At 40.2% G+C, this 18725-nt stretch overlaps 1 protein-coding gene across 14 annotated transcripts in view; it reads right to left on the bottom strand.

Annotated features, from left to right (window-relative positions):
• TLN2 (talin 2) overlaps nucleotides 1-18725 on the bottom strand; it is a 451133-nt gene that overhangs the window by 102973 nt on the left and 329435 nt on the right. For all 14 annotated transcript variants that reach the window (XM_054687829.1, XM_054687842.1, XM_054687839.1 and 11 more), the window contains 7 exons: nucleotides 17826-17960; nucleotides 15508-15636; nucleotides 13158-13260; nucleotides 4881-5089; nucleotides 3638-3757; nucleotides 2464-2661; nucleotides 1257-1396 (listed from right to left, as the gene is read on the bottom strand). In XM_054687829.1, the coding sequence (XP_054543804.1) occupies nucleotides 1257-1396; nucleotides 2464-2661; nucleotides 3638-3757; nucleotides 4881-5089; nucleotides 13158-13260; nucleotides 15508-15636; nucleotides 17826-17960 (1034 nt within the window). The remainder of the gene's footprint in view (nucleotides 1-1256; nucleotides 1397-2463; nucleotides 2662-3637; nucleotides 3758-4880; nucleotides 5090-13157; nucleotides 13261-15507; nucleotides 15637-17825; nucleotides 17961-18725) is intronic.

The following is an 18725-nucleotide window of genomic DNA, read 5'->3' as shown; positions in this document are numbered from 1 at the left end:
GTCCAGGTCCTTCCTCAATGTCACCACCAGGGGGCCTGAAGCTACCCACAGAGTCAAGGCACCAGCACCACTTTTGGATTTGTTTCCCTATCTCCTTTCAAAAGACTAATTTATACTCTCCTTTTTATTCTACAATTTAAGTGTGAGTAACACATTCTAAGTTAGGAACTGCAATCTTGAAATGATGCAAAAACTTAAAGATAATGAAAAACATCTGAATTCAGATACCTGGAAACATCAGCTGCTTTATCCAAAGGTTCTTTGTAGGAAGAAAGGGTGATCGAGAGAGGGTTTTATATCAGAAACAGATGTTCAACAGCACAGTTTTTAAAAATTAAGTAGAATTGAAGCTATGCTCTTTAAAATCACTAATCTGCACATTTTGAAAAGGTTTTCAATTATGCTATACAAACTACTGCCCTGCATTATGTAGTCACCTCTCTCACTGTTGTCACCTCTCCGATATATAAAAAAATGCCAACTAATGCTACGAAAACCACCACAGACATAAAAAACCCCAACCTCTGGGTTTAGGAAAACAAATGTGCAATTGTTAATATGAGGGCTTCCTGGGCAGTCCCTGCAGTTTCTCCACATATCAGCACTCAATCAGCAGTTATTGAACTAAATTGCCCATGTCCCTGGAGCAGAAACTGTATTATATTCTCCACTTCGTTGGTGAAAACAATAGGAAAGGAGGACACTGACATCATCCCAAACTCAGATTCACGTTCTAGTATGTTTTCAAAAACAATTTGTTCCCACCAACATCCATTCAGGTGAAACTCGAACCTTCCTGCATGTGACAAATTGGACATGTTTAAATCCATCTAATTAACATTGACGCCAGTCGCTGAAAAAGTGCTCAATAAATGCTGGCACACTAGTTGAACATTGTTTTCTCTTTTTATACTTGTGTTTTCTGATTTCTTTTCCTAAGAGCATATATTACTTTCATAATTTGAAACATGTGACACTATTTTAAAAAACCTAGTTAAGTCATCATTTCTATATATCAATGGGGGCCTTATGACTAACCAAATCCTACTGAAAAGGAATTAAGTGAAAACAGAGAGCAAGGCACATGAAAATGGGCCAATAAAATACCATTATCTCCATCACACTTGATTCTATCTCTGCCAACGTAAGGGCAGCACTGATTCTTTGCACAGTATAAGCAGCTGGGTATCGGCTATACATTTCAAACACTAGCGCTGTTTATCTACACACGAAAGCACATTTTGTCCCGCTCTTACCTTGCAGCTGCAGCCAGGAGATTTTTTGCATTGGGGGCTCCTGGATCCACAGAGAGAGACTTGGCTGCTAACAACAGCTTGCTGGATGCCATAGAGATATTCTTGAGGTTCCCTATCACTTGGATCTGGTCTTCTTTCGTCTGGAAGGTCAAAAGGGGCCAGAGTATTTAAAGGTTATCTACTTCTCCTAGGAAGTACTCAGAGCACTAGGAGAATAGCCATAATGGAAGTGAGTTATCTGTATAGGCTGCATTTAGCCCAATTACTCTGCGGATGCCTAACTTGAGACAGTGACCAGTGTCTATCTTTCTTCAAACAGATACACAGACCAAGATGCATGCAACAGGGCAGAAATCATCCCCAGTGGATCAGCAAAGAGCTGCGTTGCCTCATAAATGGAGGCTGGGGGGGGGTAGTGGGAGGAGGGAGGAGAAAGGAGGAAGAGCAAGTGCGAGAGAGCACGTCAGTGCACAGCCCAGGCCACGATTCCAGCATCTTGCTCAACAATGCTGGAGCTGGAGTGGTCCAGCAGTTCACACAACTCAGCCTGGCAAGAGCCATAGGCACTGCCTGGACATCCAGAGTTGATGGTGTCCTAGAAGTTCCTGAATCAGGAAAGAACACATTTCTCACCTAGCTTGCCATCTGAGGGACAACCTTTGTGCAGGGCAGAGCAAGAAATACCCTGGTTATCTTTGAAGGAGTTCACAGGCGCTCAGGAGAAAACAGCCCGATAAGCTGACACCAGACTGGTCATGCTCCCTTGTTCTGAACAAGAGGATTATCTATTCATCACAGGGAGGTAATTTTAAATCATTTCACACTCAGTATTAGACAGTCCCTTAAAATGGGTCCAATGAATCTCAAATCCATGATTTTTTACTATATTACACTACATTTGAAGTATACAGGATGCAGAGGTGTATTGATCTCTGCTAAATATTCTCTTTCCTTCTCCCCCACTCCCTCTAAAAAGTCAAAGAACAGATTCTGCTGGAGGACCGTGGGAAATGTTATCCTTCATCTCCAAGAGGTACTTCACACACAGCTGATAGCATCTTTGGGAATACCTTTCCTGTGAGGTCATGAAGCTTTCTGAAGCAGCAAAGAGAACATGACGGTGTGGCCTCACTTCTACGTGCCCAATTAGCCTCAAGGGTGGACAGTTCTCAGAGCAGAGAGGCAAGGGTTAATTCCAGACACCCACCTGGGCTTGGCCTGCCATCTCAATACCAGCATCGAGGAATTCGTCGAAATCATCACTGAACTTCCCGGATGCTGCAGCCAGCTCTCCACTCTGGCCCCGGGTGGCATGGACCACTTCCCCAGCAGACTGGTTCAGATCAGCTGCTGCTTGATTCAGTTCACTCTGGGCTTCCTGAAAAGGCTTTGTGCTTGGAGGTAACTACAGGGACAAGAAGGCACATCCATGAGAAATTTGACAGTGTATGAGATAAAGGAAATGATAGCAGAGGGAAGAAAAACTCTCTAGGGATACATTTCTGAATCACCAAGACTAGAAGGCCCTGTGTTCTGAGCCCATGTTATGCTGGACCTTCAATATACATATATTCGTACATTATTTATATTTATTGAACACCTATTTCAGTGCCAGACAAAGTGGATCTAAAAATAGCAAGGACAACTGTCCTTAGGAGCTACAGTCTCCAAAGGGGCAGCATCAGGATTCATTATCTGAGTGACTGGACTCCAGGATCCACACTGAACAATCAGTCTATTTTGACTTTCTTACATGGAAATTCTCAAAGCTCTAACTCTCTAAAACTGAAAAGCAGATGCTATTAAAGATCAAGTGCTAATCTTCCAAACTAATAGCCACCAATGTTGTTTATTAGTGGTCTTTGCTAATAATATAGCTATGTAGCTTTGCTACAGAAATGTCACTAGCAGAACATTAACAAGTTATGAAAAATTTTAAAGAGTTAAGATAGACTCTATAAACCTCTCTGCATACATTGCTTGTCAGGCATAAGGCAGACAAGAAACAAAGATGAACGCACACAGCCCATCTGAAGGGGGCTCACAGCTGAAATTCTTGACTACTTCCTCTGAATGAGTCTTGGACATTGCCTGATTGACACTAAGACGCCCTGATAAGAGGTTAGATGATCATATACTCTTTCCTGTCTCACTGGATAACCCCTACTACAAACAACAAAAGGGATCAAAGGAAAAGTAAACTTAAAAAGCTGCACCTGGAAACTTTGCAGATCAGAAGGAAAAAGGAAAAGGCAAATTGATGGGAGAAATAGCACTCCTACAAGAAAGATTAGCAGCTCAGAGATCCCCAGGAGGAGAAGGCTGAGAGCTAAGGTAAGTTCAGCCCCGATAAAGCCCCTCTCCAGACCAGAACCTCTCACCGAGTCCACGAGCAGCTTCTTGCTGGACTCTCCGATGCTCTTCAAGGCCACATCTACATCCTTCTGCCCAGGGAGGCAGTTTACACAGTTATTCAAAGAGTGAGAGACAGCTTTGGCCACCTGAAAAGGCAAAGAAAGAAAAACACTGTAGGAAATCAGCTTTTAGTGCAAACAGTTTCGCACATGTGACAAGGCGCAGTGACAGTTCACAGAGCAGAAAAAGGTCAGGAAATTATCAGGCAGTATCTACCGGACACTGTTTACTATGTTAAATCACCTCATCAAAGGCTGCTTGTCCAGAGCAAAGCCCCATCCTCCCACTAGGGTTAACATCCTGTCTTGGCAAAGTCTCTGACACAGTGACACAATACACCCCACCTGCTCTCCAAAGCCTCTCTCAGCCATGTGTTACGGTTCAAAAACATTCAATATTATGTCAGGTTCTAAAACAAAGTTTTCTGATAACAAAAGCAATAGAAGCAGCTCCCTTCTTGAGGGCCCCACTGAAAGGTCATGGAATGGAAGCAGGCCTTCAGTTCTCTGGGTAACAGAGAGGCCTATGGTCAGTTTCTGCTCAGCAACCCTCTAGCTCCATCACCTCCACATCTTGCTATGCCCATGAGCAGGTGGATGCTTTGAGCACCCTGAAGTTACTCACATGCTAACTTAAGGGCTGTGAGGGCTCCCTGTTTAAACAGGTATTCTCAGGTAAGGGTAAGGTTTTTGGAAGAGAGCCATACCAGTCCCTTTAATCTAACCATCTTCTTTCCAACTAACTCCTTGTCTAGAATTTTGCCTCAATAGTCTCTAGTCAACTAGTTTCATAAGGTAGTCAAATACACAGCCAAAGAGTAAAGGAAAAACAGATTTAAAAACTTTGAATGGATAGACCAAATATTTCTACCTCGTCTCCCAGGCTAGAAAAAGGACCACATTTAAGCATGCATAGGCCCAAAACCAACATCTTGTGTCCTGGATCATAATGTTTTACGGACAGATTTCAACCAGGCCTCCACAATCTCTGTTGACTGTAAATTAAGCAGATCTCACATTAATGTGGGAAGTACTTAGGTGAGGCTTACAGAAGTGAAGAGCATGTATGGACAGCATTGCTATGGCACTTCGGAAGGTTCTGAAAATATCCACTTAGTGAAATGTTCACAGTAGGAAAAAGGTGTCCAGGAGACAGGCTGCCAACAGTTCCACACTGATGCTGACCACAATTCCCAATTCCCGACCCTACCTGGGCTAGTCTCTGTTGGCTCTCTGCATCACCAGGGGCAATCAGGGCCTGCTTGGCTTCTTGAATGAGCATGGCCGAGCCTTCCATCACGTCTCGAGCAGAATCCAACATGGCATGTGCAGCTGCAGGGTCGTTTGTGGATGCAGCCACTCCACGGGCAGCCTGGGCCAATGTTTTCAGAGCTTGAGCTGTCTCTCTAGCAGCCACCCCTGGGGATAAAAGTCCACCAGATTTTTCCATTAAATTCCACCTAAAAGTCATATGTGTACTTGGGAGTAAGTCCCTAGAGGGAAGCCCCCTGGAAAAGAGAGAAACATCTGGGAATGTTCGGCACAGGTGGGCTCCACGTTTCATTTTACGAAATTTGGTTCTTGTACTTCTCAGTGAAGTAGCCCATATCACTGGCTCTGTTGATCTAAAAGAGATGTTGTAATAAATGCAATGCTAAAGACAATTTTCCTTTGGCTCCCTTTACTCCTACTACCTCCTATGTCCCTAGACCTAAAACACCAAGTCCTAGGACAACATGTAGGCACAGATTTCTGAGAGATCATTTAAATTCACTTTGCTTCCCAATTGTTTTTACTGGGATATAACTTACAGACAATAAAGTGAACAAGTCTATGTATACAGTTCAATGAATTTTTATCTACGAATACATCTACATATCTACCATGCAGAAGGAGACAACATTTCCATCATCTGTGTCCTTTCTCTGTCAATAACCTCTCCCACTCCTAGTTTATATCAACCTTAGATTAGTTTTACCTGTCTTTAAACTCCATGCTGATGGAACCACACAGTGAGTATTCTTTTGTGTCTGGTTTCTTTCTCTGACCACTGAGAGATTCACTCATGTTGTTGCATGTAGCAGTTCATTCCTTTTTCTTGCCATGTAGTATTCCATTATATAAAAACATCAACATTAATTTAACTTTAATTCTGTTAGTGGATACTGAACTGTTTCCTGTTTGGAACTACTAGGAATAAAACTATCAAGAGAGTTCTTGCACATACATGTAGGTGGATATATGCAATTGTATTTCCTAGATATAAACTAAGAGTTGAACTGCTGGGTCACAAAGTAAGTATATACAGTCACTCATTGTTTATCAACATTTCAGTTAATGACAGACCATATATATGGCAAGCAAAACTTACGAAAGTAGGCTTACCATAGCCTTGGTGTGTAGTAGGCTATATAACCTAGGTATATGTAATTATACTTCATGACATTTGCACAATGACAAAAATCACCTAATGATGCATTTTCAGAATCTATCCCTAATATTAAGCAATGCATGACTTTAGCATTAGTGGATACTACAAAACTTCTCAAAATGTTTTATCATTATACATGCCACCATCAATGTGAGATACCAGTTGACCTACATGCTAGGCAACACTTAATATTGTCAGATTTTTAATTTTAGCCATTCTGGTGGGTGTGTAGTGTTACTGAGGTTTAATTTTCATATCCCTATTGAATAATGGCATTGAGCACTATATCATACATTTATTGGTCATTTGGATATCCTATTTGTGATTGTTTATCTTGTAATTCATTCCTAAAGATGATGGAATTTGGCAAACAACTATGAATATAAATTGGTTCTTAAAAATTATAGTGCCACTGCATGTAGAATAAACATTAGCCTTCCCACACAACATAGCCAAGAAGAGGATGAGGACTAGAGATTCAGGGCATGAGACAACAGAATCGAAGAAATGCAGAATAATTGACTTAAAGATAGTAACTTTAATTGACTTAAAGATAATAACCAACCTTGAGATAATCATTAAACCTATTTCAAAATGATGCCTGAGAAGTATCCTGTCCATGAACATACTTTATAGGCAGCACCAGATCTAGAACTTAGGTTTCATAAATTTGGGTCTGATTCTCTACACTGTGCTCTTTGGGACAGAGAATTATGAGAGATTCTTGTTACAATACATAACATCCAAGTGAAATATGCAAATCAATTTCTCCCTCTCACCAAACTTTGAAGTGACTATTTTCTCAATGTTGAATGTTCTTTGGGCACCACTGAGTGTGGCCTGTACAAGTAGGGAGACTTCAGATGAATTAAAGCAAAAGTGGTCCTCTCTTTACTGAGGATGAGGCCCTATGATATAATAAAGAGTATGAAGGGTCCCAGATCCTTCAAATAAGACAGCTTTTCAGTGTTGAAGACTTGCTAATCTGTAAATATTTAGTGACTCACACAGCTGGGACATAACTATACAGTCTAATCAAGGAAAATTACAAAGCAGCCAATACATCATTTATTACATAGTACTTCCAAGTATAGCATGTGGAATGAAAGAATTTTAAACAAAGTGTTCTTTATGGCAGAGGAGAAGCCCAGAAGAGAAAATACAAAGGTAAATATAACTAGAGCAAAGGAGAGAAACAAGCTGAGTTAAATGGTCATTCCATTTTATGTTTAGTGACATGGGATTGAAGGTTATTGCTCAGAAGAATACCAGATGTGGTTAAGGCATCATCCAGCTCTGGCTCTGCTGCTCATTAGCTGTGTAGACTAGATTATTGCCTTTTCTTTCTGGGTCTCAGTTTCCCACAGAGACTGAGAGATTCCAGCTTTGACTGTTAAAAATTCTAGGCTATAATTTCTAGACCTCTCCTTGCCTTTCCATTTATCATATAAGCTCTTGAACCCACTTTGAATTGAGTTGTCTAAGACTCTGGAAGAATAAAAGATTTATCATATATAGCTAGGAACATGCCTGTGCAAAAATCATTTATTGAAAAACCATTTATAGACTCTTCTTTTTTTAAAAAAGGCAGAAAGCAGAAGAGGTGAAGTCTGAGAGGGTTGGCATTTTCATCGCCACAAGCTTTCTGCCAAGGAAATACTATGAAATCTCAAGGCACATGGTGAACCCTTTTGGAGGGACCAGGTTTCTTAAAGAGAGGAAACCTCACCCTCAGAAGGATGAAACAAGGCCACTAGAAACTCTATGGCTGTCTACGGCAGAATTCACAGTGACATTCTCAATGGTAATGATGGGAATCATGAGAGTCAGGTCTCCATGCAAACACTATGTTTCAAATGCAATTATCTTTGTAGTCATGATACCAGAACTGCCCACTGGAAATACTAAACATCAGTTTCAATAACCACAGTCCTTTGAAGATACAGATTACTTTCACAGAATCCTTACCATCTGGACCTTAATTTATATTCAGTAGTAGTCTTCAGATCACACAATGGTGATACAGTGGAATTCTTTATAATGGTAGCTATTCTCAGTCCAAATGCATGTAGATTATGTATTGAAAGCATTAAACCATACAGTAAACTCACAAGGCAAAAAGCAGGTATGACAAAATATTTTTCACTAGTCCGTGAATATCTCAAAAGATTCTATGTATTCTGTCTATGTAACTGTATTCAGCTGAGCAGAAATGTATTTTGAATACTGTGCTGGCCTACCAGAAACAGTCCAGGGGCAGCTACAGTGTAATTGTGAATATCCCTCCCACCTCAAGAGTGGGCCCAAAACAGTTGACCACACTTGTGCCTTCTCTCCTTGCTTCGCATCCATTCCTCAATTTTCCTGAAACTGCCTTTAGCAAGGAGAGGAGACACCTTATTTTTCCTAAAGCTAATGGATGCTTAAGTCCCTCTTTTTCTAAAAAAAGATTTATTTATTTATGCATACAAGAACTGAGGTACAGGCCAGAGGTGAGGGGGTGGAGTAAGAGGATTCACCAGAGACACTGGGGAACAGAACAGGCAGATCGACTGAAATACACTGCTGAGGGGAGCAGTGGGCGAGTCAGGAGAGGTCTGCTGTGCCATGTCGGTAGCTCCCTGTAGGGGATTCGAACTTGAGTTGTAGTGGCTGCAGATAGCTTCATAGGTTGCGTCTTAACCCCTTGTGCCATCAGGGAGGCCGCTAAGTCCCTATTTTTTGTGTCTTCACTTCCCTGGTTGTAGAGACACTCCTCTCTCCTGGATTCCTGGTTCTTTCTGAGGCTATGTTTCTGATTTCTTTCAAAGATTTCTATTGCTCAACCTTCTTCAATTCAATATATGGTTTCCTCAGGGGTTACACCTGATAAACTTTGTCTCACTCTATTACTCCCCATAGGCAAACTTATCTACCTCCTGGTTTCAGTCATCATCCTTTCATTAAACATTATAAAATCTATCTCCAGCCTGGCCTTCTTTGAGTTGCAGAAGCAATTATCTAGCTGCATAACACGCACCAACTTGAATATCCTGCAGGTACTTCACTCTGAATACACTGAAAGTTGAACCTGGTAGCCCTGAACTCATGCCCCCAACATACCTGCCAAGCAGTCTGTGTTCCCACCACAGTGACTCATATAATTCTTCATTCAGCTATCAGACCCAATACTGTCCAGGCTTCTTTCTGTACTCTCCTCCCTGCCGATGCCTCACTAGTTAGTAGCAACTGCAGGTCTCTATTTCTAATCCATCCCTTCATCTCCATTACCAGCCACAACCATCTCTTGGGAGGTCACACACAACAGCCTTCTCACTAGTCTCCCTGCCTCCAACTTTGTTTCCCTCTTGCCTATCTGTGCTTGGGAGAAAAGGTGACCTAAACAAAGGGCAATTGAGACTGTAACCACAGATGCAAATTCTTCAATATTTTCATTCTCTAGGTTAAATTCCAAATTATTTACTCTTTTAGATCACACCCCAGCTACTTTTCCAGTCTTATCTTCTTACTTCTCACCTGCCTGCCTTTTACCTGACCTTCCTCAGTTCATTAGGTCAGCCTTTTTTTCTTTCACCTTTGAGACCTCATATATGCTGTTCTCACCTCCACAACCACCTTATCAGTGCTTGCCAAAAATGAAATGGTGCTACTTATGGGCTGTTTTTCAGGTACCAACTAGACAGTCTGTCATCCTGGATGTTATCAGCATCAAATGATGCAATTTGTGAAGCTGTCTTCTGCCTCCACTGAAGAGGTATTTCACCATCTACACAAAATCTGGCAAGAATTCAGGAATGTGTAAGTATTTTTGAAACTTAAATCTCTCATATTCTCTGTGCTTTGTAAGGATTCATATATACTTTTCTTTCCCCTTGAATGCTAAAAGAACCCTAAACAATCCTTAAAACCCTGATCGGGTATCAATTAGACTCTGAAAATTTCCCTTACCCTTCCATTAGGACAAAATTGTGCATTCTTATTATTGTAGGTACTAAATTATACTATGCCAGAATTATTCTGGTGCTTTTATTATGCTTTTTTTTTTTTAAATTTTGAAGTAATAAATGTACATAGCTTTTTGAAAAATCAAAGAGGATTTTGTTTGTAGCGATGACAGAGTAGCTTCCTGTGGATCAACCCTCCTTCAGAGAAACAACTAGAAATGTTATAATTTAACCTAGTGTAGTTATTATGAAAAACAGCATGGAGATTTCTCAAAAAAGTGAAACTAAAAAAATTCAAAATATGGCCCAGTTATCCCAATTTGGGTATGTTCCCAAAGAAGTCCAAAACACTACTGGAAGAGATATATGCACCCCCATGTTCATCATAGCATTGTTTACAATAGCCAAGAGTGGGAAACAACCTACATGCCCACTGACAGATGATGGGGTAAAGAAGATACACAATGGAATACCACTGAGCTCAAAAAACAAAGATGAAAATCCGGTCATTTGCATCAACATGGATGAGCCTGGGGGAATTAGACATAGAATACAAACACAGTATGATTTCACTCATATGTGGTATACAGAGAAACCAAACAAATGGATGAACTAAATAAAACAAAAATAAGCCAGTTATTAGTTGTCAGAAGGGAAGGGGGCAAGGCAGAGATAAACTGGGCAAAAGGGTAGAATTGGACTTTTAGTGGTGAACTGAATGTAATATATACAAGCAGATTTTTAATGATGCACACCTGAAACTTATATAATGTTACAATGCAATGTTACTTTAATAAAATAAATATTTAAAAAACTTAATAGTTCTCTCATAATTAGGGATAATCACAGTATGTGCTGCATTAGAAAATACAAAACAAATACAATAAATTCAGAATAATTTTGGAAGATGTAAAAAAGAGAAAAAAAGAATTTTTTTTGGGGGGGGCAGAAACTGACAGGCAGATTCTAGAATTTATGTGGAAATACAAAACTACAAGTCGCTACTAACTTGAGAAACAACAAAGTTGTAGGCCTTACGTTACCAGATTGTAACACTTGGTACAAAACCACAGTAATTAGGATATTGTGGTACTATGGCAGAGACAGAAGATTAAATCAATGGAAAAGAATGGGAAGACGGGAAACTGGCTCACAAATGCATGCTCACTTTATTGATGACACAGCGGTGCTAAAGACCATTGGGGGAAGGATGCTCACTACAGTGAGTGGTGCTGCGGTAAGTGGATAGCCATGTGGAAAAACAACTAAACCTGGACCCTATTTGCACACACAAAACTCAATCCAGATGGACTGCAGTTCTAAATATGAAAAAGAAAAGACAAAGCTTCTATATTATAACAGAGCAGAGTATCTTCATGATTGTGGAACGGCAACATTTTTAAACAGGACACAAAAAAATACTAGTCACAAAGGAAAAGAACTGTATGTTGAACCATATATTTAAACTGAGTATTTGTTCATCCAGACACACCCTTAAGAGAGTCAAAAAGTAAGCCACAAGAGACAAAAGAATACATACAAGTGACAAAGGATCGCTACAATTAACAAAGAGACAAATAACTCCAAGATGTTTTAAAATAAGCAAAAGACAAAACAGGCACATCACAAAAGAAGCTATCCAAATGCCAGTAAATATGAAAAAAGTCCTCGATTGCAATTTGCATGAAGGAAATTCAAGTTAAAACTGTAATACGATGCTACTTACTACACACTTACCAGAATGGCATTGACAAAACACAGTGGTGACAAGGGTGTAGAACAACTGGAACTTTCATACACTGCTGCAGGACTGTAGCTGAATAGAGGCCCAGCAATTCCACGTCTAGGTACACTTCTAGAAAATGCTTACTGAGGATCACTACACAAGATGTACTAGGCTTGTTCACAGCAGTGTTATTTGTAAACAACTACAATACCCATCAGTAGTATAAAGAGTAACAGGCATATTCACACAATGAAATACTACAGGAAACAATAGAAATGAAAGAACTACTGCTACATATAACAGATAAATCTCACCAAGGATGCTAGCAAAGGCAGCCTAAGACAGATGGACACATACTGCATGATTCCACTTATTCATAGTTCAAAAGCAGGCAAAACTAACCTCTGTTGTTAGCAGTCATGGGTGTTTACCTCTGGAGGAGGAGAGAGGGGATATAGTGATTAGTTAGGGGGTAGAAGGGCACAATGGGAAGCTGAAAATGTTCCATTACTTGATCTCAGTGGCTTTCGGGATGCATTCAATTTGTGATAACTCTGAGGGTCTATGTGTAGGACTTATACTCTCTTCCAGGTGTGTATTATACTTCAAAAACTATGTATCAAAAAAAGACAAGTCATACTATTGTATAACAAAAGCAGTAATTCATAACCCACTGCTACCACCTGACTCCTATTCCTAGAGCCACTCACTTCTTTATACTTTCTAATGATATATTTCATATTTCTGAGTAATGGGCTTAAAATGAAACTTCTTATGTTTTTATTTTATATAGCTATAGACTTCCATATTATATAACTTGGTGCTTTTTCTAGAGTTGATAATTATATAATCTAAGACATCTGTTCAAGGTGTCTCCTACCTTCAGGCATACCTGACATCTCCAATACTCAAAACTTTCTGGGATTCTGCAGCACAAATTAGCTTGTTTCTTGTTGGCTTCCCTATCCTTGCAGACCTGTAAGTTTTGGTTTATTTGACCTTCTAAGTTACCTGTCATCTGTCTCTCTCTGTTTCCCCAAATATCATTGACCTCTTATTTGTTGCCACCTCCTTATTCTCTTTGACTTTGTTATTCCCTTTAGTTGGATTTCAAGAGACATACAGATAGTCCCAGAAGTCTATAATTACTGTTTGTATATAGTCTAATAAAGATGACCCACAAACAGTGTGTGGGGGGGAATCACATTTACCAGTCTTTGTAGGCTTGGTATCAAAGGCAATAACAAGCATGTGGAGAGTGCTTGAAAAGCATTTGTTGAATGGCTGAAAAGATTCAGGGTCATTGTCACATCAGAAAATCCCACCTCAGGCCCACCCCAGTGTCTACGTCTGGGCACATGGCATCATGAAGAGCACAAGGCTTACCCGTGTAGTGCTCATTGCCTTGGGCAGCACAGGTCAGGAGCTGAGCCATGGAGGAGCCCACAGCTTTAGATGTACTTCCCAGGTCTTGTGCACATTTTTCCAACTGAAAGGATTTCAAGAGGGGAGAGAGTTTAAAAGAAAAGAAACATCCACTGAAGTCTTAGCATAAAAATAATGCAGACCAAATGTTGAGCCTTACCTTTTTCCACCTGTACACCAATGATACCCCCCCCAAAGTGAGGTGATAAGAGGGGAAAGAACTTCAGAATAAACAAAAGTGGGCTCACCTCTGCCCTCTTCTCTCTTTCCCCAGTTGTTAGCTGTGAGAAATTAAGCACATTACTGAACCTCTCCAAGCCTTGGTTTGCTGAGATCATACTAGCTAGCGCAGAAGGTTTTCAGAAAATTACTGTAGGTATTCCACAAATGGTAGCTATTAGTATTATGCCTTTAGAAGCTAATTTGCAAAGTCTGCAACAAATCCTTACTGAGAATTAATTATGCCTTGGCAGGAAGTGGGCAGACATCCAGCTGTACCACCTTCCTGGCATGTGAGACCATTAACATTGTTCATTTTGATCATTATCCTTTGAGGACTTCTAACCAAAAGGAAATGCAATAGAAATAGAGGTTTGGAGTAGTAAATGAGATTATGAAAATGGGCAAAGTGCTTGCTTCCCATGAAGAGCATGTCATCTTGCTTTGTAAACTGAATAAATAATTCAAAAACAGTCAGCAAAGGCCTAGGGTATGGATAATTATTTGATTACTAGACAAGGACAACATCTTGGAAGAGAATTTTCTAGATACTCTGTGAGAGTGCAGGAAGGCTTCAGAGAATGTGTGTGCTTTTAACCCTGCAACATGTTCTCCAGAAGTAGCAGGCAGGGCTTTAGTTATAAAAGAGCCTAGTCCATGATAACCAACAATATGTTATATCATAGCATAAACATTTTGTAGGGCAATTTCTTTAAAAATTACATGGTGTTTCTTGTATCCTAACCTATCCGCTGTTCTATGTAAATGTAGAATGTATGACATGTGAACTTCTCTTTGACTCCTTGAGGTTCAGGAGTTTGCAAAGGGATCCCTGGATCACATTGTAAAGCGGCTAGTCTAGAAGTCAATCTTGATTTTATCAGCAGCTAGGTGACTCTAGTTCAGTGACTTAACCTCTTTGAGCCTGAGTTTTCTGTCTTTACAATTAAGGGTAACTAGATTTACAAACATTTTTCTGAGGGCTTCCTATGTATTAGGCTTTGTCCTGTGGTAAACTGTTTCTGAGGATCCTTTATATTCTTTTTTCCTGAGGTTCCCTTATAATCTAAAACTATTCAGTTCATCCAAAGAGCAGCAGAGGTTAAGAAATTACTCTCAACTTGAACACCAGGAACATGGGTTCTGGGGTCCTGCAGATCTGGATTCAGTACTTGGTGCTGCCACCAGCTGGCAGATAAACACTGGATAAAATAGTGACAACCCATGTGCCTCTGTTTTCTCAGTTATTAAAATGGGATTCACAAAGCTTCTTTATTATAGTTATTACCAGGACAAACTAGATTGATCGTGTAGGTATAGTGCTTAATATGTACTTTAGAAAATGTGGCATTTTATTATCAATATTCAGTAATGTGGGAAAGGATGTATGTACAAATTAAATGGATTAATAAAATTTTAATCAAAAAAAAAAAAAACTCCTGCTTGAGCCCCTGGGAGTATCATAACATGCTCAAATTTCTGGGGCCATCATTCCACTTGCGACTGTGGCTTTGCCATATTAAAGTACTTTACCATTGTTCTTCCTGGTGCCTCCTACTAAATGTGTTGTTTTCTCACATGATTGTTGAAAATACGTCCTGTGTTTAAAATTTCTGTATTTAAAAAATGCCCATCTCATAAATAAAATACCTAAGACATATGAACTTGTCCACAGCTAGTTGATGGATGTAAACTCAATCTAGAAGCCAGAACTTTGTTCCAAACCTAGCTCTTCCGGCTGCACTGGCCTTTTCAGAAAAAGACCCCAAGATTAGAACACAGGCCTCAAACACTATCATGTGTCTTTTTATGAAAAAAAAAACAAAAAAAACAAAAAAAACAAAAAAAAAAAAAAAAAAAAACGGATGAACAGGAACAGAAGCCTGGACACCCCCAGCCAAACTCTAGAAAAGAAGACACAGAACCATCCCCAAAGACCCACTTGAGTGATATCGACCGTAAGGCAGTTCTAAAGACATGTGGCTATTACAGTTTTCTGCATTCACAATGTGTGAAATTCAGGCACACCAGCCAATCTTCTAAAAACGCTTCAGTGAGAACCTAACATAAGGCAGAGCCCCACAGCTCTTACCGTCTCCCCTGGAAGTGGTTTCAACTGACTCTCCACGGCGGCCATCTTGGCGTCCTGCAATTCACTCTTCAGTGTCTGCACGGTACTCAGAGCTGAATCAATTTCCATAGGACCACAGGCTTCGTGGGCCTGTTAACAGAGTTAGGGATGTATGACAACAGCTGGGAAATGTGTGCCCAGTACTTTTCAATGTATGAAATGCATTTCTGCATATACCTAGTGATTTTGCAACGCTAACAATAAGAAGCAGGAGGAGCAAGCATTTCCCAAAAGAGTAAAATCCTCCTCAGCCAGAACCTTTGTCCTAAAGTCCCTAAATAATCAATCATGTATGTTTCATAACTGGATATACTTAAGAGTCTCCTTGCTGTTATTTTTTTTAACCTTTCTTTTTTTTTTCAATTTTTTTTTCTTTTTATTCACGCATACAAGAACCAGGGTACAGGCCAGATGTGTGGGAGGGTGAGAAGATTCACCAGAGACAGAGCAGGGAACAGAATAGGCGGACTGACCAAAATACACTGCTGAGGGGAGCAGCCGGTGAGACAGGAGAGGTCTGCCGTGCCATATGAGTATCTCCCGGGCCGGCCAGGATCGAACCCATGCTGCAGAAGCTGTGACCAGCTCTACAGCACTGCGCTCAACCACCTGTACCACCAGGGAGGTCCCTCCTTGCTGTTATATTTATCTCAAATGCATTTGTCTCTCAGACTAAGAGGATTTTTGGTCACCAAGTCTGGGTTCTGGACCTAGCACAGTGGACATGCACAAAGAGGCTTGGGAGCCACATGGTAGGTGAGTTGGTAAGTGAGTGAAGGAAAGAAAGAATAAACTCAGGACTCTGAGGACAAGCTGTCATCAACCTTTCTGATTCTGATTCCAGATTTCTAAAATTATAAACCAGCAACTTTCCATACTGATATTTATGAAAGAGTTTTTCCTTTTGCAATTTGCTTAAAGAAAATAACTTCACGCTCCTGACCATTTAAAACATTGTTCTCCAACTGTTGCAGTCACACAACCCCATACATAGGTTAGTAAATTATACACATGTGTAATTATTGACCAATATGTTAAATACCAGTACATTTTAATCTCTTCCAATTTTTTTAAGATAACAGTAACAGCAGCTGCAGGAAAAAATAATTGGTTGATTTCTATGTGCCAGTATCACCAGGTGAGAAAATTGAGTCACAGAGATTCATTAGAATCCCCAGTCAAAAAATTTGTTAGCATTTGAATGCAGGTAGTCTGTTGCAGAGTCTATGCTCTTAACCCTTACACTATACAGAAAAATATTTCAAAGCTCTCACAGAGTCTTCCTGCATGCAGTGGACAGTCTTGTTTGAGCCACTTTGGAGTTCATTGTTCCAGAGCAGTTGTGTAGTGTGTGTCCAAGCCTCACTCGAGACACTTGTTAAAATGCAGATGTTTCAGCTGAGTAGGTATTCTGATTTGGTTGCTTAGAACAAAGCCCTGTAACCTCTATTCTAAGTAACCCTAGGATGATTCCAGAGCAGATGGCCCCTGGACCTCTGAGAAACAAAGCTCAAAATACTTTACTGGTTATAATCTAAAACTCTGGATATTTTTCTTTAGTACATTGTTCATAAGATAATTTAAATCAACTTCTAACGTTCCTCCCTTGTTCATGTATAAGGCCGCCTAATTCTCTAAAGAGGTTGTCACAAGAAGGAAAAATGAGTTCACGCTAAAACCTCATGTTAATACTACAGTAAACAGTGTGGTAATGACATCCTTCACTAATTAGTAAGTTGCAGAGGCAGAAATTCATTAACTCCTAGTTCTGTGCTTTGACAATCTTGTTAAGTGAATGCGCCCATGTAAGATATGGAAACCTTTTGGGACAAAAAAAAGGTAATATAAATGACCCCCACAAAGTAGATATACTGCCTAGATAATTTGCTATTAAGTTGACGAGATTATACCTGAAAGATATGACCACTTATTTTGGCCCACAATTTACCTGGCACCAACAAGCTGATGATTATCAGACTCCCCTATGATTGTGAAAAGCAGTCCACTGCTTTCCCAGGGTATGGGAAGAGGGGAAGCATGACACTTAACAGAGCGTTACCAGTCTTTTGTTCTTGGAAGGTTATAACTAAGTATAGGAGATAGTAGCTATTAAGTATCCAATCTACAGGGACATTTTTGATGGCCTTATAAATGGAATAGACAACTCTGCCAAGAAATGTGTCCACATTCAGACCCTGGGAAGTGTCCAGGTGACAGAGCAGTAAGGAATTAAAAGTTCCATTCCCAATGATCTAATGCTGGGACAAGGGTCCACTTGCCTTTTGTGAGGCGGTACGTAGCTCTGCCAAGCTGGTGGCGAGGTTCTTGGCGCATTGGCTCAGCTGCATGGCTGCAGCCTGGTCACTCACAGTGGGCACTGCGGCTTTGGCAGAGGACACCATCTTGCTTCCAGGCTGTAGAAAGATGGGTGGAAGGTAAGATAGCTTCTCAGCAGCAAGAGCCAAAGAACAGGGACCTAAAAGCAAGGCTGCATATGAGCCAGAACTTACTTTGTCCTAAAACAAGGACTATTAAAACCACCTAAACTATTTGTTTATTTATCATGTTTATAAAGGCAGGAATTTAGTTTTAAATGTACATCAATTTTTTGGAAAAAACTGAATGACTAATAATAAACAAAAAAATCTAAATTACCTTGAAGTTTGCCACTTTGAATCAGATACTCTGGGACAGAACATTTGAAGAATGTTTAAAAAAAAAATGTTGCTGGAATTCCACTCCTAGGTATTTACCCAAAGGACACAGAAACATCAATTCCAAAGAGCACCTGCACCCCTATGTTTATAGCAGCACTATTTACAATAGCTAAGCTTTGGAAACAACCCAAATGCCCAAAAATAGATGACTGGATCAAGAAGATGTGGTACATATACACCATGGAATATTACTCAGCATTCAAAAAAGATAAACACATGCAATTTGCAGCAACATGGATGGAGCTGGAAGGGATCATGCTCAGCGAAATAAGCCAGAAAGAGAAAGAAAAATACCAGATGGTCTCACTCATAGCAGGAATCTAGAAAACTTAAATAAGGGACCAGGAAAAGAGAATAACCATAAGAAAGAAAATATCAAAATCAACAAACAACTACGAACCAGAGACACTCTATAGGGGATGGGGGGGGGGAAGGAGGGCTTGGGGTCAAAATAAGGGGGTT

Source organism: Talpa occidentalis, unplaced genomic scaffold, assembly GCF_014898055.3.
Source record: "Talpa occidentalis isolate TD23 unplaced genomic scaffold, MPIMG_talOcc4v2.1 talOcc4.11, whole genome shotgun sequence".
Lineage (NCBI taxonomy): Eukaryota > Metazoa > Chordata > Mammalia > Eulipotyphla > Talpidae > Talpa > Talpa occidentalis.
This window is presented reverse-complemented; position numbering and strand designations above follow the sequence as displayed.